General features: G+C 46.0%; 1 protein-coding gene across 3 annotated transcripts; it reads right to left on the bottom strand.

Moving 5' to 3' along the window:
* Positions 1-2,401: 2,401 nt before the first annotated feature.
* Positions 2,402-19,492, bottom strand: LOC308580610 (uncharacterized protein). 3 transcript variants are annotated; one of them, XM_081182519.1, is made up of 4 exons: positions 19,337-19,492; positions 16,092-16,161; positions 13,688-13,925; positions 2,402-4,541 (listed from the first exon to the last, which is right to left on the bottom strand). In XM_081182519.1, exons 3-4 carry the CDS (start codon positions 13,711-13,713, stop codon positions 2,846-2,848), a joined length of 1,722 nt encoding a protein of 573 aa, XP_081038645.1. In that variant the 5' UTR covers positions 13,714-13,925; positions 16,092-16,161; positions 19,337-19,492; the 3' UTR covers positions 2,402-2,845. The 3 variants fall into 3 exon arrangements, with proteins under 3 accessions (XP_081038645.1, XP_081038646.1, XP_081038644.1); XM_081182520.1 differs by lacking the exon at positions 13,688-13,925; XM_081182518.1 differs by lacking the exon at positions 13,688-13,925 and having other exon boundaries at positions 19,351-19,476.
* Between the last annotated feature and the right edge of the window lie 835 nt (positions 19,493-20,327).

Below are 20,327 nucleotides of genomic sequence, written 5' to 3'. Positions count from 1 at the left end.
GATTGGAATAAATTTATGGTATATATTGAAGGAAACTATAGAAACTTAAAATCTACAGCAGGTCTGATATAAATCTTATGATGCATTAACAACTCTTAGCTGCAGAAAAAAGAAAGAATTTTTATCAAGAAGCCCGAAATCGGGAGGGAAGGAGGTCAATACGTGTGTAGAGGAAAGATCTAAATATCTAAAGATATAAAGATTCAAGGAGTAAGACAAGGAACTGTAACGGAAATTGATGCTATTTTTGTGTTATGTATGGATATTTTTTCTTTTTTTTCCTTTCTTTTTTCTGTAACTGTTGTTTTGTTTTTTCTTTTGGTTATTTAAGTGAAATTCAATAAAAAGAAATTTAAAAAAGGCTTTTGCATATTCAATGAAGCAGAATTAGATGTCTTTCTGGAGCTCTCTAGCTTTCTCCATAATCCAGTGCATGTTTGCAATTTGGTCTCTGGTTCCTCTGCCTCTTCTAAATGCAGCTTGCACTTCTGGGAGTTCTCGGTCCACATACTGCTTAAGCCTGCCTTGTAGAATTTGAAGCATAACCTTGCTCGCGTGTGAAATGAGTGTAATTGTGCGGTAGTTGGAGCATTCTTTGGCACTGCCTTTCTTTGGGATTGGGATGTAGACTGATCTTCTCCAATCCTCTGGCCACTGCTGAGTTTTCCAAACTTGCTGGCATATTGAGTGTAGCACCTTAACAGCATCATCTTTTAAAATTTCCTCTCCTTTAAATCAGAACCAGTGAAGGCGGTGAAGGTCCTGTGTGAGTGCCTGGAGGCTGTTGGAGGATGGATGGCGGCTAACAGATTGAGGTTGAATCCTGACAAGACAGAAGTACTGTTTTTGGGGGACAGGGGGCGGGTGGGTGTGGGGGATTCCTTGGTCCTGAATGGGGTAACTGTGCCCTTAAGGACCAGGTGCGCAGCCTGGGAGTCATTTTGGACTCACAGCTGTCCGTAGAAGCACAGGTTAATTCTGTGTCCAGGGCAGCGGTCTACCAGCTCCACCTGGTACGCAGGCTAAGACCCTACCTGCCCGCGGACTGTCTTGCCAGAGTGGTGCATGCTCTAGTTATCTCCCGCTTGGACTACTACAACGCGCTCTATGTGAGGCTACCTTTGAAGGTGACCCGGAAACTGCAATTAATCCAGAATGCGGCAGCTAGACTGGTGAATGGAAGTGGCCGCCGGGACAACATAACACCGGTTCTGAGAGATCTGCATTGGCTCCCAGTACGTTTCCGAGCACAATTCAAAGTGTCGGTGCTGACCTTTAAAGCCCTAAACGGCCTCGGTCCAGTATACCTGAAAGAGCGTATCCACCCCCATCGTTCAGCCCGGACACTGAGATCCAGCACCGATGGCCTTCTGGCAGTTCCCTCATTGCAAGAAGTAAGGTTACAGGGAACCAGGCAGAGGGCCTTCTCGGTAGTGGCGCCTGCCCTGTGGAACACCCTCCCAGCAGATGTCAAAGCAATAAACAACTATTTTACTTTTAAAAGTCATCTGAAGACAGCCCTCTTTAGGGAAGTTTTTAATGTTTGATGCTGTACTGTTTTTAATATTCAGCTGGAAGCCGCCCAGAGTGGCTGGGGAAACCCAGCCAGATGGGCGGGGTATAAATAATAAATTATTATTATTATTATTATTATTATTAATTTATTTATTTTAAATAGTTCAGCTTGAATAGCATCACTTTCATTGGTCTTGTTATTTGCAGTGCTTTCTAAGGCCCATTTGACTTCACTCTACAGGATGTCTGGCTCAGGGTCTCCAGGATGTCTGGCTCAAATGGTGGAATTAGGCATAGCTAAAAATTACTTATCCATGCAAATTGAGAAGGGCAAAAATGGATCTTTCCTGGTTCATCAAACTGCAAAAATTGATGATCTTGTTGAAATGCTATGTTTAGAAAATGCAAATGAGAAGGAAACACCTATGGTGTGTGGTTTCACCTTTACAGGTGAAGATAAGCCATTTCCTAACAAAACTTTGTATTGTTCAGCTATAGGCAAGCTAAATTTCATTCAAAGAATCTCAAGACCAGATATAACTTACGCTTTTCACTTTCTGCAAAATTTGTGGGAAAGCCCACTACGCAATGTTTCTCTGCTCTTAAGAGAGTGGTAATGTACCTTAAACATACCAAACATTATAGGTTGCAGTTTACAAGTATTGACAAAGGTTTTGAAATTTTCTGCGATGCATCTCATGCAGTGGAACAAAATAATTGCAGGGGTGTGTCTGGTATGGTGTTTTGTTATAACGGTTGTCCATTTGAATGGAGGTCCCAGACACAAACCATTATTTGTCTCTCCACAAAGATCCATTTCTGCCCTTCTCAATTTGCATGGAATGAATTATGTTATGAATTATATTTATACAAAATATGCTTCATGTTTTTGTTCCACAATAATGAACCGCAGGAGAAATGTTGAATGGTCACTTTAAAATGTGAAGGTTCGTTATTGTTTCACAAGTTGTTTATGTCTTTAAGGGCCAGAGCCAGGGCAAAAAACGAGACCCAGTCTTACAGCTGTGAAACATAGCAGGTGCTACTGAGGTGGGTTAATCAAGCTGTGTCAGCATTTGGGCATAGTATATAATGAGCAGCAACTAGCTCCCTCATTACCCTGGGGGGTGGGTTGGTGGTTGGGTCTGGTTTGTTGTTGATGTATTTAGTGTACAAGGAGTTTTTGTTATTGTTATTAAAACCTTGTTTAAGTTATTTTTGAGTCCCTTTTTAATGCATGGTCTCCCCAGCAAGCTCTCTGCAGCGCTACTAAACAGCAAATAGCAAAGAGTTTTCACTTCAACTGAAGCTCCTTCCACACTCTATACATTCAAATGGTTTTTCCCATGTGTGTTCGTTGATGTCGTTTACATTGTCCACTTTGACTGAAGCTCTTTCCACACTCTATACATTCAAATGGTTTTTCCCCTGTGTGAGTTCGTTGATGTTCTCTTAAGTGTCCCCTTTGACTGAAGGTTTTCCCACACTGCATACAATTAAATGGTTTCTCCCCTGTGTGAGTTCGCTGATGTTTTCTAAGGTCTCCACTCTGACTGAAGCTCTTTCCACACTCTATACATTTAAATGGTTTTTCTCCTGTGTGAGTTCGTTGATGTTGTCTATATTGTCCACTTTGACTGAAGCTCTTTCCACACTCTATACATTTGAATGGTTTTTCCCCTGTGTGAGTTCGCTGATGTTCTCTATAGTGTCCACTTGTATTGAAACTTTTCCCACACTCTATACATTTAAATGGTTTCTCCCCTGTGTGAGTTTGCTGATGTTTTCTAAGGGTTTCACTTAGACTGAAGCTCTTTCCACACTCTATACATTTAAATGGTTTTTCCCCTGTGTGAGTTCGCTGATGTTCTCTATAGTGTCCACTTTGACTGAAGCTCTTTCCACACTCTATACATTTGAATGGTTTTTCCCCTGTGTGAGTTCGCTGATGTTCTCTATAGTGTCCACTTTTATTGAAACTTTTCCCACACTCTATACATTTAAATGGTTTCTCCCCTGTATGAGTTCGATGATGTTGTTGAAGTTTCTCACTTTGACTGAAGCTCTTTCCACACTCTATACATTTAAATGCTTTCTCCACTGTGTGAGTTCGTTGATGCAGTCTATAGTGTCCACTTTGACTGAAGCTCTTTCCACACTCTATACATTTAAATGGTTTTTCCCCTGTGTGAGTTTGTTGATGTCGTCGAAGTTTCCCACTATTAGAGAAGCTCTTTCCACACTCTATACATCTGAATGGTTTCTCCCCTGTGTGAGTTAGATGATGTCCTCGAAGTTTCCCACTATTAGAGAAGCTCTTTCCACACTCTATACATCTGAATGGTTTCTCCCCTGTGTGAGTTCGCTGATGTATTCTAAGGTTTGCCCTTAGACTGAAGCTCTTTCCACACTCTATACATTCAAATGGTTTTTCCCCTGTGTGAGTTCGTTGATGTCGTCTTAAGTTTTCCCTTTGACTGAAGCTCTTTCCACACTCTATACATTCAAATGGTTTCTCCCCTGTGTGAGTTCGATGATGTAGTCGAAGTTTCTCACTTTGACTGAAGCTCTTTCCACACTCTATACATTCAAATGGTTTCTCACCTGTGTGAGTTCGTTGATGTTGTCTTAAGTGTCCCCTTTGACTGAAGCTCTTTCCACACTCTATACATTCAAATGGTTTCTCCCCTGTGTGAGTTCGATGATGTAGTCGAAGTTTCTCACTTTGACTGAAGCTCTTTCCACACTCTATACATTCAAATGGTTTCTCACCTGTGTGAGTTCGTTGATGTTGTCTTAAGTGTCCCCTTTGACTGAAGCTCTTTCCACACTCTATACATTTAAATGGTTTCTCCCCTGTGTGAGTTCGATGATGTTGTTGAAGTTTCTCACTTTGACTGAAGCTCTTTCCACACTCTATACATTCAAATGGTTTCTTCATTATTCCTTTTGAATTTACAGATGGCCCCCCAGAACTCTTGCCTGTCTTCTCCATCGTCTGCCTCAGAGTGCAGGGAGACAAAATCCTGTTGGTGTTTCAAGGGAGAGAACAAAGGAATATGACACACATCAAGTTCAATTAGCAGTCATCCCAATTAGTATTTATAATTATGATGTGCCACCAGATCTCGTTCCCATTTTCTGACACAGGACTATCCGCCCACAGGAAGCCGCCCAGAGTGGCTGGGGAGGCCCAGCCAGATGGGCGGGGTATAAATAATAAATTATTATTATTATTATTATTATTATCCTAGTGTAAATTCTCTGCCCAGGCCTCTCTCACTGTCCTTTCTCCATTTGCCTCACTCCTGGACGTACCTCCTCTATTTCAAGGCGGAATCTGTGTCACACTGAAGAAGGTCGATATTAAACATCAATATATAACTGCACTTAATGGAAACTTCAGCCTTGGATATTTAGCACTGATTCATTCATAGGATGAAGCTGTTACTTTTATTGCTGGAGACACAAATTTATTTCTGATCTATCAAATACATTAATAGTATTATGTCATGGGGTGTTGGGGCTGTGGAGTTTGGAGCTGACAGGGTTAAAACTCCATGGTGTCCTGTATCTGGGAGGAGCTTGACGCAGAGAAGCACGTCACAGTCTGTGTCACTCTCCAGACTTGCTTTCAATTCTGGCTGAGACACAGCTCAGCTTGGAGGCTGTGTGTGTGTGCTTTTGGAGCACAGTGAGAAATGTCGGAAGTTTCTGATGGATTTACTGCTTTGTAAATAAACGCTTCTAGAGATAAGAACCAAACTGTCTTTGGACTTGATTTATCCCTCATCTCACACGGACGCAGGACCGCTGCTACTCTGCTCTCCTGCCAGGTCAGCTCCCTAACAGAGACGCACAGGGAAGCCTGACTGGACGCAGGATTTATTTACGCAAAAGCATAGGTTATGGAAGTTCCGCGTTTCCTGACAAGTGTGAGAAGGGAGGAAGACTGCCAGCGTTATGTCGCTGAAAGCTCCTGCCAGGAAGGGCAGTGAGGAATGCTGGAGAGCGGAGCCAAAAGCCAGGAAAGACGGCTGTTTCAGAGGTCCAGCTTGCTGGCAAACGTGTGAGTACGCTTAAAGCCCTGGTGGGTGGAAGATGGCTGCTGCTGACTTCTGGGGGCAGCGCGAACGGCAATGGCGGTCCTCTTTACTTTGTGAAGAGGAAGCTCCTGCAGAAACGGGTCGTCTGCTACGGCGAAGCAGAGACCCAGCTCGGAAAACCACAGGCAGCGTTAGCCTGTGGCCGTGGGACTTGGCGGGCACCGGGAGCGCCCCCTGAAACGTCAAAGGAACCCCGTAAGGGGCTCCGGAGCGTGAAAGGGCTGGCGCGGTGCTGTGAGTCGATCGCTCTTTCTGAGGAGTGAAGCCGCTAAGCTGCTGTCGGTGAGCGCTGACCCTTTTCCTGGGACCATTCGGCTCTAAAGGAAACTTCCCGTGAGTAAGTGAAGCTTAATTATCGGGTCCAAATTTGAAATTTGGCACTGCGGGAGACGCAACCAGGAAGTCCGTCTCCCGGCTCTGCTTAAAGATCAAAGCAAAGACAGAAACTTCTAATGCCTTTGAATTTGAGATCTTTAAAAGGAAATAATCTTGGCAACAACTGAACTGTTTTACACCTTTTATGTTTGCGGACTTTACCTTATACTGGTGGATATTCCTTTTAACCTTTTTTCCTCTTCCTCTATGGATTTATAAAACTTTCTTTTTCAAGAAACCCAGGCAGCCGGGCTGCCAGACTATTGGAATTTTGGACTGACTGTCTTTGTTACATTGGACTGTTACATTGCATTGCAGCTGATTTGTTATATTGAAACTGGCACTTTCTAGAGACATTGTGACTAACCTGAGACCAACTCTGCTAAGGCTAAAAAAACTGGAGGACTTTTTGAGACTTTGAAGCTGTCTGATACCGTCACTAACTTGTAAAGGCATGTGGATTAATTTGGAATCTTTGCATGAACAACAACTTTTTTCTTTGTAGGATATATTTAAACTCCCCCTAGAGGAGCTTTGAAAGTCTACAACTACCGGGGGTTGTTTTTCTCTTATTTGGGGACTTGTGGATTCCCACGGGAATTGCAATTTGACTGACTTTGAATCATAGACAGAAGTGGAATGAGTGGAACTGGGAGAACAAGATCAGCTAAAACTAGATCACAACTAGCTACCCTAATCTCACAATTGCGCAGATCATCTGTTCCCACTATTTCTGCGGCACAGGAGGAAGAGACAGAGCAAGCTAGGCTGGAGGGAATGGCCGCAGGTGGGGACATAACTTCATTATTGGAAAAAATCTATGAAAAATTGGAAGGCCTGAGTAACCAAGTGACTGAACAATCTTCTAAAATTGACCAAAATACAGTTAGTATTAATCATCTGACTCAACAAGTTGCTTTAAATGCACAATCAATTGGGAAACTTTTGGAAGCCACTACAGAAAATCGTAAACTAGCCGAGGAGGCAAAACAGAAAGCAGAGGCCGTGCATGAGGAAGTAAAACCTATGTGCAAACAGATTGATGAGCACCAAGCATACCTGTCTATGATAGATTTAAAAAGCAAGGAGAATAATCTGAGGCTGAGATCAGTTCCAGAACTTGAAAAAGGAGATTTAACTGAATATTTGACAAAAGAATTCACTGAATATTGGTCTTTGGAAGAAGATAAGGACTTTAAAATTGTAAGTGCATTCAGACTTGGAAAAGGAGGGAGGAAAGGCAAGTTCAGAGACTGCCTGATCTCTCTCAGAACAAAGGCAGAGAGAGACAAGATACTGAGTGCACATTTTCAAAAGACACTTGAAATTCAGGATTTGAAAGTGGAAATTTACAAGGATATCCCTAAACACTTACTGGATCTCAGATCTAGCTACGGAGATCTGGCGAAATTATTGAGAAGCAACGGAATTGCATTCAGGTGGGAGTTCCCCCAGGGACTTTCCTTCACCTTTAGGGGTAAGAAAGTTAAAATCAAGACAGTGGATGACAAATAAAAATTCTTGAACGACCACGGAGAAGACCTTCAGAAAGGGATCGGAGGGGAACTTGGAGCCTTAGGACATGAACTATCAAGTTTGACACCTACACCTCAGGGTACTGACGAATTGGAAGTGATACCACCCCAGGTGAAAGAATAAATAGCCCAACATGTCTCTGCAACTTCTAAGTTGGAACATTCATGGTTTCAACTCTCCAGAGTAAAGAAGGAAGATTTTTCATTTATTAAAAAAGGAACAATTGGACATTATCTGTTTACAGGAAACACACGTGATTAGGCTGCACAGGAAGGTGCTAATCAACAAGAGACTAGGCCAAGAATTTATATCATCTGACAGAGTGAAAAAGAGAGGAGTTGTGATTTATGCAAAAGAAGGCCTATCACCTAAATTTCTTTTTAAAGATGAGCAAGGAAGAATTTTGGCTATTGAAATTCAAACACAAGGAGAAAATTTTTTGATTTGGGGGATTTATGCACCAAATGAGGGGAAATCGGAATTCTACAAGAAGCTGCATGATATAATGTTGGACTACATGGACTATAACAACATCATTATGATGGGCGACATGAATGGGGTGGTATCTACGAACATGGATAAAGCACAAAGCCAAAGTATGACAAAAGAAGGCAGACTACCAAAGACTTTCTTTGAATTAACTGACAATATGGATCTAATTGACATCTGGAGAACAAAGAACCCCTTAGGAAGAGAGGGGACATTCTTTTCTGAAGCCAAAATGACATGGACAAGAATCGACCAAATATGGATAACTAGAGGTCTGGCACCCAAGATTAGAAAGGTGGAAATCTGCCCAAAAACCTGCTCCAACCACAATGCAGTAAAGATGGAAATGAGACTAATTTCAACTGGTTCCTTCAGATGGAAGATGAATTACACCTTATTAAGAGACCAGGAGATAGTTAAGAAGGCCCAAAAGAATTTGCGTGATTATTTTGAAATAATTTTGAAAACTACAGTTGAAAAAGAGTAATCTGGGATGCAAGCAAGGCAGTCATGAAGGGGTTTCTGATACAACAGAATGCGGTAAAGAAAAGAGCTTTGAATGAGAAAAAAGATAAGATTTTGGAAAAAATAAAAGGAGAGAAAAAACTAAGATCGAAACCAAAGTCACAGGAGATCTTGAGAGAAATTAAACTCTATCAAGCACAATATACAAAACTGATAAACCAGGAAGTTGAATGGAAAATTAAACAAATGAGACAAAGGACTTTTGAATCGGCAAATAAATGTGGGAAACTGCTAGCATGGCAGTTGAAAAAAAGACAGAAATTGAATACAGTTACTAACTTAGAGATTGAAGGGAGAAACATTCAGAACCCTGTGGAGATCAGAAAATGCTTCCAGAGATATTTTAAACAACCTTATACCCAAGGGCCGCAAAAGGAGATTGAGATAGATCAATTTTTAAGAAACAACGGATTATCAGAACTATCCCAAGAAAACAAGACAATATTGAATTACAAAATAACAGAACAAGAGATTGAAGGTGCCATTCAGAACATGCAATTGGGTAAATCTCCAGGGCCGGATGGGTTAACCTCCAAGTATTATAGGACTTTGAAGGACTATTTGATTCAACCACTGAAGGAGGTTTGTAACGAGATTATGGAGGGGAAGAAGGCACCGAAGTCGTGGAAAGAAGCTTTCATCACACTTATACCTAAATCTGAAACTGAAAAGACACAACTTAAGAACTACCGCCCCATTTCCCTTTTAAATGTGGATTACAAAATTTTTGCAGATATTTTAGCTAACAGACTAAAGAAAGTGTTAAATGAAGTGATTCATAAAGACCAGGCAGGCTTTCTCCCAGGCAGACATTTGTTGATAACACAAGGAACATTATTGACACTTTGGAACTATTACAAATGAACACTAATACAAAAGCAGTACTGATCTTTATTGATGCAGAGAAAGCCTTTGACAATATTTCTTGGATTTTTATGAAGAAAAATCTTAAAGGGATGGGAGTGGGACGGGGGTTTGAAAATGGTATAGATGGAATTTATTCAGAACAAAAAGCAAAATTGATAGTTAACAATGTGGTGACAGGAGAGTTTAAAATTGAGAAAGGAACACGACAGGGTTGCCCTATCTCTCCACTGCTATTTATTTCGGTCCTGGAGGTGCTCTTGAACATGATCAGAAGGGACAGGTTGATTGAAGGAATTCAGGTCGGAGCTAAACAATATAAATTAAAGGCTTTTGCAGATGACCTGGTTTTGACACTACAGGAGCCATAATCTAGTACAAAAAGAGTTTTAGAATTGATTCAAGAACTTGGTCGGGTGGCGGGATTTAAATTAAATAAACAAAAAACTAAGGTTTTGGAGAAAAACTTGACAACTACGGAAAAAGAAAGGTTTCAGAAGGAGACAGAGTTAAACGTGGTTAAAAAGGTGAAATATCTAGGGGTGAACATAACGGCTAAAAATTTGAACTTATTTAAAGATAACTATGAAAAATGCTGGTCAGAAATCAAAAAAGATTTAGAAATTTGGTCAAAATTGAAGCTTTCCTTGTTGGGTCGAATTGCCGCTATAGAAATGAATGTATTGCCAAAAATGTTGTTTTTGTTCCAGACTCTACAGATTGTGGACAAGATGGATTGTTTCAAGAGGTGGCAGAGAGACATCTCTAAGTTTGTCTGGCAGGGCAAAAAGCCCAGAATAAAATTTAAAATACTCACTGATGCTAAAGAAAGAGGGGGGTTTGCCCTGCCAGACCTGAAACTGTATTATGAAGCAGCAGCCTTCTGCTGGTTGAAAGATTGGCTACTTCTAGAGAACACTGACACTTTGGATTTGGAAGGGTTTAACAATGTGTTTGGATGGCATGCATTATTTGTGGTACGACAAGGTTAAAGCTCATAAAGCATTTAAGAACCATATTGTCAGGAAAGCAATATTTAATGTCTGGACAAGATATAAAGATTTATTGGAAAATAAGACCCCAAGATGGTTGTCACCAATGGAAGCTAAGGCTCAGAAAAGACTCAATATGGAGGCCAACTGGCCAAAATATTGGGAGATTAGAAAATGATGGAGACACTTGGAGATTGCAGAGTTTTGATAAACTAAAAGATAAAGTGCGAGATTGGTTACACTACTGCCAGATCAGGGAGGTCTTTAATGAGGACAAAAAAACAGGTTTCCAGGTGGAAAAATTGAAACTGGAAACAGAAGTGTTAGAACCTAAAACTAAGGTACTATCAAGAATGTATAACTTGCTGTTAAAATGGAACACTCAGGATGAAACAGTTAAATCAGCTATGATAAAGTGGGCTCAAGATATTGGTTATAACATTATATTTGCTGACTGGGAACGGTTATGGACCACCGGAGTAAGGTTCACGGCATGTAATGCCTTGAAAGAAAACATTATGAAAATGATATATAGGTGGTACATGACCCCAGTCAAGCTTGCAAAAATATACCATTTGCCAGACAATAAGTGTTGGAAATGTAAAGAAACTGAGGGAACATTCTTCCACCTTTGGTGGACATGCCCTAGGGTTAAGGCTTTCTGGGAAATGATATATAATGAATTGAAAAGGGTATTTAAATATACCTTTCCTAAGAAACCAGAGGCCTTCCTTTTGGGCATTGTTGGCCAAATGGTGTTTAAAAAGGATAGAAATCTTTTCATGTATGCAGTAACAGCAGCAAGAATACTTATTGCAAAGCACTGGAAGACTCAAGATTTACCCACCCTGGAAGAATGGCAGATGCAAATGATAGACTATATGGAACTGGCAGAGATGACTGGCAGAATCCGAGACCTGGGAGAAGAGCTGGTGGAAGAGGACTGGAAGAAATTTAAAGACTATCTGCAAAAGTACTGCAAACTGTATGAATGTTAGAATGTTGCGGGGTATAAAGACAACGGGGTATTAGTGATTCAGCTGAATGTAAAAAAGGTTATCAGAACAGAGGTGAAGTCAGAACAACATTATGTCAAACCTAAACAAAATGAAAAATGGGGAAAAATTGGAGACATAATAGTGGAAAGGTATAATATGAAATAAGATTTTTTTTAAAAAAGGTGAGGTATTGCTGAACAAAACCTTGTAAAAGGGGAATGCAGAAAAGGGAGATGTGAGGGAGTCTGGAAAGAAGATTATGAGAATAACATCTGAGAAAATGGTTTTTTCTTTTTTATGTCTTTTTATGTACTTTTTCTCTTTGGTTTTTTTGGTTTTTTTCTGATTTTTGAGGGGTGTTTTTTCTTTTTTCTTACTGTGTCTTGTGAAGTCTGTTTTATTATTCGAAACTTTAATAAATATCTTTTTTAAAAAAAAGGAAGATGGCTGCTGCTCAGCCACAGCAAGGCCAAGACAGCTACCCCGGTGAAAGACTGAATGGGGCCAATTGGGAGGCCTGGAGCAAGCGCATGTATTATTGGCTGGAGGGAAATCAGCTGTGGGAATGCACCCAGGCCGATTCAGTCCTTGCCCAGCCCAGTGAGAAGTCTGCAGGAGCAGTGGAAGCTTGTGAAGCAGACGTGGCTGATGCTCTGGAGAAAGAGCAAAGGGTGCTAGCCATTTTGAGGGCCAGCGTTGAGGCTTGGCTGTTGCCAAAGCTCCAAGGGAGGAAGCCCTGGGTCGCATGGCGGGCACTGAAGACGGCATGTCAGGCCTCAGCGGGGGCCACACCAGAGGGGGCTAGAAGATGCCCAGAGAGAGCACTAAGCCCAGAGGGGGTTGGGACTGTTCCTGGAAGCTGTTGCAATGCTTCAACACGTCTGTGTGATGGTCCGGGAGAGGGGCTAAGAGCTGGGAAGAGGAAGGCAGTTGCAGTCCGTTCCTCAGGAAGCTATGCACCCAGGAGTGGGGGTGCAGGCCGTTCCAAGAGCTCTGGGAAAGCCAAAGTCTCCAAGAGACTGTCTCTTGCAGGCAGTTGTCTTTACATTAGAGATTCAGGCTTGAAACAGCAAGTGGTTCAGGTGTTTGTTGATGATATCTTGATCATGGCACAGACAGGTGAACAGGTGGAGAAGTTTGCTAAAGAGTTTGGAAAGTGGTTCAAGCTAAAGCAGCTTGGAGATGTCAAGTCCTATTTAGGCGTAGAGATCACAAGAGCAAGTGATGGAAGCTTTTTGCTTCGCCAGAAAGGTAAGATTGAACAGTTGCTTGAGAAGTTCAGGATGTCTGATTGTGCAGGTGCCAGATCACCCTGGAGGCTGGATACGTGAAGGAGTGTCAGCAAGTAGAACGCGTGGTGTTCGAAAATACTGAACTCTTTCAGTCAGCTCTGGGTAGTCTGTTGTATCTGTCACAGTGGAGCAGACCAGACATAGCATTTGCTGTCAATCTGCTCAGTAGAGAGGCTTCAAGTCCTAGTGTGCAGGCCTGGAATGGTATTAAGCGGGTGCTACGTTACCTGCAAGATACCAAAGACTTTTGCCTCAAGATGTCAGCTGAGGGTGGTGTCAAGCTGACCGCGTGGGTGGATTCGAGTTGGGCTAACCTTGAGGACCGCAAATCAGTGTCAGGTTTAGTGGTGAAGTTTGGGGACTCAGTAGTTGGGTGGAGGTCCCGGAAGCAAAGTCTCATAGCGCTTTCATCTACTGAAGCTGAGTTCAGTGCGCTATCAGAGGTTTGCAGAGAGCTGGAGTTCTATGTGTGTTTGGTCGAAGAAATCTGTGGAGAGAATTGTCTGCCCGTTGTGGTGCATGAAGACAATCAACCATGCCTCAAATTGGCCGAGACGGGGCAGTTCAAGGCGAGGACCAAACATTTGGACATACGTTTCCAGAATGTATGTCAGAGCGTTCATGAGGGGCTAGTTGCTCTGAAATACTGTCCCTCAACCAAGAACCTCACTGATGGTTTCACAAAACCATTAACCTTCCAGAAGCACGAGGAGTTCTGTGAGGGTCTGTGTATGTAAATAAACGCTTTGTAAATAAACGCTTCTAGAGATAAGAACCGAACTGTCTTTGGACTTGATTTATCCCTCATCTCACACGGACGCAGGACCACTGCTACTCTGCTCTCCTGCGAGGTCAGCTCCCTAACAGAGACGCACAGGGAAGCCTGACTGGACACAGGATTTATTTACGCAAAAGCATAGTACCTCTCGTGGAAGACATATAGGGCTCCTTCTGGGGTGATTGATCCACCATTAATCCCCAACCTGTACTCTCACCTGTGGGTCCTAGACGCTATCAGCATGCAACAGCAGACACAACCCAGGAAAAGCTTCGACAGGTCAACTAAACCAGTTGAGGATAATTGATGGGTCTCAATCCCTTGGTGAGTCGGGGACTTTCACTGCATGCGATGACAGACTCTGGCACATTGAGCAGACGAGACCAATAGTGACTCCAACAGCCAAGCAGGTGATTTATGCAAGTGCCGTAGAGGGAACTGAGGGGCTCATCAACCTGGGAAGGGAGGCCAAGCAGTAGAAGAAAAACTCTGATCCTAAACCTCTGCAGGCTTGCATGAATATCTTCAGGAAAAGAAGAGGCTAAGCAGTAAACCCTACAAGAATCGGGAGTGACGTCCTTAAGACAATTGTGTTGGAGTGTTGTGGGTATCAAGGAGTGGAAATGCTGACTCAGTTTCATGTGGGGAGTCAGCATCCCAAGCGATGGTCTATAGCCAGCTAGTATACAGAGGTATGCTTGACTTCTCCACAATGGCTTCTCCCCCGTATGTAGGAAGGCTGATTTATGGTACTTTATGATGCTGCAGGACTGCAGCTGGAATAAAGCCCTCCTTGCAACACAGCTGGACTCCTGAGTGCTTTATATGGAGCTTCTATCAGTCCAAATACATTGCAACATGTTGGGTGGAGTCCTTGTATGCCTCCTTCCGGTAACTCCTGGGGCCAAAGATATTGCTCTGCTTCCCTTTGGACCATATCAAGAAGGTTGAGAAGGTAGGGCTGCCATAGGTCTGCTCCCCCCCCCCCCGGAATTGAGCGTTTAAAATAGCATCCAGGAGGATTTTCACAAGATCGGCAAAAGGTCCACCCAGACGTATGGCAAGGCTGCCGTTTCTTGTGAGGAGAACCAGAACTTACAGGGTTAAACAGTTCTGTGTGACGTCTCACATCCTGAGGCCTGGTTTTGTTCACATACGGGAATCTTTCTTTGCATGTGAGTTACTTTCGCTTTTAGCTGTTGAGCCGGAGAGAATGTCCGCCCGATCTCTGGGGTGATTTATGATGTTTTTTCTGTACATAATAAAGCCTTCTTAGATTATGCAAGAGGCCTGTGTACAGACTGGGATTTATGACCCACACAAGGCAAAACCGCTGGTGCGATACTCTGCTTGGAGCCAGGAAGAGAGCGTGAGGCTCAAGTCAGCACAGGGAAGCTGTGCCCGACTCCATTACATTCCGAAGATTTCTATGGTGGGAAACATCAGGAAAGCTCAAAAGCTGCTTCTTTTGGGGAGAATTTGTATTTTTAGAAAGCTCATCAACTCTGTCCGGATTTTTGCATTTTTAAACGGGGCCACCCTGCTGGAGAAAATGGCCTTGTCGTGTAGGCAGCCCAGGACCTCCACACACACTGCCCTGTATTCTGCGGGGGTCACGTCTGTGCTTCTAACGCCCCTGTTTGACTTCAACCTCATGGAGACTCTACATTGTGTCTCGAGGCAGATGGATGTCAACAAAAGGGGGTGGAAGGACAGAATCTGACTTTTGAGAGAGGAGGTGCAGTCAGAGATGCTTCCACCAGAAGAGAGCGTGAGGGGGGAAACCATCGTTACATGACATTTAGGATCCCTGCCTCCATTTCTCAGCCTGAACTGTAACTCAGAATCTCGATTGTAACTCAGTTCAGAACCTTCACATCTATTCCCTGGTTGGCCGTCTTCTGGAATATAAACCAGACCTCTTTGAGGGTATCATCCAGACCTTCATTTAGTGTGGGCACCTTGGATTTGGAGTCTAGGTATCATTCATAATCCCTGAAAACGTGTCTCACACCCACCTGGACCTCCCAAGTGAGTCTGAGCCCCTAGAGGAATCCTCTATGCTGAGGTGGGACACCTCTGGCCCTCCAGATGTGGTTGGACTCAAAGCACCATCAGCCCAAGCAAGGATGGCCAACGACCAGGGATGATGGGAGTTCTACTGGCACAAAACCTAGAGGGACACGCTTTCTCCATCTTCTAAAAAAGCTAAATATCTGTATTGTTTCCTCCTTACTCCGTGATGTGTAACATCTTCCTGATACACTCCAACCAACTGCACACATTCCCTAATCCTGCACCATTTACTTCCTGAGGCGGCTCCATTGTGTCCACCTTCTCAGAACCACCCACCATTTCAGTAGCAGTCCTTCAGTTCCCAGCTATTAGTCCCCCCACCCTGCGGAGGAATTATTCATCTGAATCCCAGGGGCTGGGAGTCCTGAGTGGGGAGACAGCTGTTGGCCCTGCTTGGGGGGGGTTCTCCTTGGCTGGTCCTTGTGAGAAGAGGATGATGGACGAGGTGGGCCCTGATCCTAATCCAGCAGGACTTTTCTCATGTTCCCGCAAACTGAAAGGAGACCTACAAAGATACAGTCTCCCAGGCAAGAGGAAGGACTTACCTCTCAAAGTCTCTGTATTTTTCTGTTTCAAGGAAGGAGTTGAGCTCAGACTTGCAGATCAGATTCTCTCCTGTGTGGAATGAGTAAAACGGAAGTGCTATTTACGCCACTGGAAACGTATTCCAAAATATTCATCTTTTGAAGAAAGTATAACAAGGCATCCGGTGCCCCTTTAATAATAATTATACTAATATTAATAATTTTTTTCTTATACCTTGCCCATCTGATTGGGCTTTCCACAGAGTGGGCACCCCTACCCAGAAGGCCCTCTGTCTGGTTCCCTGTAACTTCACTTCTTGTAGTGAGGGAACCGCCAGAAGGCCCTCGGTGCTGGGCCTCAGAGTCCGGGCTGAATGATGGGGGTGGAGATGCTCCTTCAGGTATACTGGGCCGTTTAGGGCTTTAAAGATCAGCACCAACACTTTGAATTGTGCTCGGAAACATCCTGGGAGCCAATGTAGGTCTTTCAGGTGTTATGTGGTCTCGGTGGCCACTCCCAGTCACCAGTCCAGCTGCTGCATTCTGGATTAGTTGTAGTTTCTGGGTAATCTTTAAAGGTAGCCCCACGTAGAGTGCATGGCAGTAGTCTGAGCGGAAAATAACCAGTTGAGAAAGTCTGCAGGCAGGTAGGGTCTCATCCTGCGTACCAGATGGAGCTGGTAGAGAGCTGCCCTGGACCCAGAATTGACCTGCGCCTCCATGGACAGCTGTGAGTCCAAAATGACTCCCAGGCTGGGCACCTGGTCCTTCAGGGGCACAGTTGCCCCATTCAGGACCAGGGAGTCTTCTATACCTACCCGCCCCCTGTCCCCCCAAAACAGTAGTTCTGTCTTGTCAGGATTCAACCTCAATCTGTTAGCCACAATCTTCCAACTGCCTCCAGGCACTCACACAGGACCTTCACTGCCTTATCTGGTTCTGATTTGAAAGAGTGGTAGAGCGTGAGAGAGAGGAAAAAGACTCTGGCTACTTCCTGGGAGGGGCTTCCAGAAGCAAAGAGCCGCTTTGGAGAAGGCCTCCTCCTCCCTCCTCCCTCTCAGGACCTTCCACCTTTTTCTCTCTTCTCCTCTCCAAGGTGGACCAAGGGTTTGACTTGGTATAAGGCAGCCCACCCATAAAAAGGCTGATCGCCAAAGAATTGGTGCTTTTGAATTCTGGTGCTGGAGGAGACTCTTGAAAGTCCCATGGACTGCAAGAAGATCAAATCTCTCCATTCTGAAGGAAAGCAGCCCTGAGTGCTCACTGGAAGGACAGATCATGAAGATAAGGCTCCAATACTTTGGCCACCTCATGATAAGACTCCCTGGAAAAGACCCTGATGTTGGGAAAGATGGAGGGCACAAGGAGAAGGGGACGACAGAGGACGAGATGGCTGGACAGTGTTCTCGAAGCTACCAGTCTGACCAAACTGCGGGAGGCAGTGAAAGACAGGAGTGCCTGGTGTGCTCTGGTCCAGGGGGTCAGGAAGAGGTGGACAAGACTAAAGCTAAACAACAAAAGGCGGCCCACAGCCAGCCATGCAGTAGCTTGCGAGGATTAACGGGGAGAAGATTGAGCTTCCTGAAAGAAGTGGGGAAATCAGTGGGAAATCAGAGATCAGGCATCTCTCTCTGGTCAACTTGAAAGAGTGGCAGATTCCTGGGCAGGAGGGAGAAGCCAAGGCAGACCCACCAGACAGTCCTCCTCCAGTGCCCAAGGATGGAGACATCTCTCCAAAAGGAAGAGTCTCTCTCTCTCTCTCTCTCTAGAGAGAGAGCCAGTCACACTTCTCTGAAGTCTCTCAGCCCCACTCACCTCACAGAGTGTTTGTTGTGGGGGAGGAAGGGAAAAGGGGAATGCTAGCCGCTTTGAGACTCCTTAGGGTAGTGATAAAGCGGGATATCAAATCCAAATTCTTCTTCTTCTTCTTCTCTCTCTCTCTTCAGCAGGGCTCTCCCCCAGTGGCGTAGCGTGGGGGGTGCCAGGGGTGCCGGCCGCACCGGGCGCAACATCTGGGGGGCGCGAGTCCAGAGGGAAGGGACAAGTTCCTTCCTCCGCCGGGCTCCCCGCCGCCACCGCCAGCCTTGCGCCCTAGCGTGCGCGCGCCCCCTGCCGCCGCTGCGGCTGCGCTCCACTCACTGCTCGCAGGAGGAGCAGCCGCTGCAGCAGCGCCAACGCCGCCACCGACGCCTGGAGGGGGCACCGCTGGCTCCGGCTCTCAGCGCAAGTATCAGCCGCGGGGGGGGGGGGCGAGGACGGAGCGCGGCTGGAAGCCCCTGGACCCGGCCGGGAGGAGGAGAGGCGCTCGCCAAGCCCAGATCTGGAGCTCCACCTACAGCCCAAGGAGAGGAGGGGGCGGGGAGGCGCCTGAGGGGAGGGGGCTTCGGCTGCCTCAGCCCGCGGGGGCTCCGCAAATAATAAATTTAATAAATTCCTGCTGAGCCTTTGGGGGGGGGTCCTTGGCTCCTTCGCTCACCCCCAGCCCCAGTGGCGTAGCGTGGGGGGTGCAGGGGGGGCCGGACGCAACATCTGGGGGGGGCGCTCACACTCGAGTGCTAAAATCCACGGGTTAGGGGGCGCAAATTATTTGCCTTGCCCCGGGTGCTGACAACCCACGCTACGCCACTGCTCTCCCCCCCCCAGGGCTGCTGCTATCCCTCCCTCAGCCCCCCCAATTTCCTCTGCCCTCCTCCCTCCACCCCACAGTCTCCCCTACGACCAGCTCACTCCTTGCCCTCTGCACAGAATCAAATCTCTCCCAGGCGCACCAACCTCTCCATCCAGAGGAGCCTCCCAAGACGGGCAGGGAGGGGGGGGTCTTTTATCCCGGCCTATTTCACTTCCTTTAACCCTTTCATGGACACCCTCTCTCCATCAAGAGCGCCTTGAGGGATTCCGGCCAGGCGGGGAAAGGCAGAGAGCGGGGCGCGTCATGTTTCGGTCTTGGGGTCAAATCCAGGGCTGCTTGGGGATAGGGGTCCTCGTCGGGACCCCCTTGGTGGGCATCACATTCCAGTTGCTGCAAAGGCGCCCCCAGGGGTCCAGGGCAGTTGAGCATCGCTTGCCCTCAAGCGGTGGGGCCGCTGCAAAGGAGATCGTGCAATGCAATCCCTGTAGGTGTTGGGTCCCCACTTCGCAGCTGGGTCGCGCGGATCGGAGCCCCTGCCCATGGGGCCCCAGAAAGGCGCTTGCATTGCGGGGGGGGGTCTCTCTCTGTCCTTTTCTCCCCGCCCGCTCCAATCTCCCTCTTCCCGCCGCACCTTTACCTCTTTGTCCTTACTTTGACAGTAAGAGCTGTTCGACAGTGGAATTTGCTGCCAAGGAGTGTGGTGGAGTCTCCTACTTTGGAGGTCTTTAAGCAGAGGCTTGACAACCATATGTCAGGAGTGCTCTGATGGTGTTTCCTGCTTGGCAGGGGATTGGACTCGATGGCCCTTGGGCAGTGGCGTAGCGTGGGGGGTGCCAGGGGTGCCGGCCGCACCGGGCGCAACATTTTGGGGGGCGCGTTTGGCCGGCCCCCCTCGAGGAAGCGGGAACCTCTCCAAGGCGCAGCGCGCCGTCGGTGGAGGAAAAGAGCCGCGCAGCAGCAGCAGCAGCAGCAGCAGCAGCAGCAGCAAAGCCGGGAGGAGGAGGAGGTGGAGCGAGCCTGCTAATTGCTTGCTGGGAATTACCGTAATTTTCGCTCCAAAACACACACTTTTTTGCTCCTAGAAAGGAAGGGAAAATGCCTGTGCGTGTTACAGAGCGAATGCACTCATGCTTGCTTTACAGCCAGGAGGAGGGGGTGGAGCTGAGGAGGAGGGAGGGAAGGAGAGCCATGCCAGCAAAGCGGGCAGCAGCCGCTTACACGCGAGGAGGGACAGACGGGAGCCATAGCGAGCCGGAAAAAGCGCTGCGTAGCCAGCAACAGCTGCTGCAGCCTCAGCTAGCAAAGGTCCGTGCGCTCTCTAAACGGAGCAATGAGGCTGCAGAGGGACGGCAGGGCACAGGAGGGCTCTGAGCCACGAGCGCAGTGAAAACCAGTAAAAAAGTTTTTTAAAAGGCTGCTGGGGACAGGAGGGCACGGGATGAGGGAGAGGGGGAAATTACAATTCTCCCAGCGTCTCAGCTGATCCGCTGAGCAGGACTTGGGTTGCAGGGGATTTGCCATTAGCTGCGTAAAGCAGGGAAAAAGGTAAAAGGCGGATCTACACGGATCCTCATGAATTCATATGATTTTTTCATTCAAATTAAATAAAACCACCATGATATTGTAGA

The sequence above is a fragment of the Podarcis bocagei genome (genome assembly GCF_964188305.1).
Source record: "Podarcis bocagei genome assembly, chromosome: 2".
Classification (NCBI taxonomy): domain Eukaryota; kingdom Metazoa; phylum Chordata; class Lepidosauria; order Squamata; family Lacertidae; genus Podarcis; species Podarcis bocagei.
Note: the sequence above shows the minus strand (reverse complement) of the source record. Positions and strands in the feature narration are given on the sequence as shown.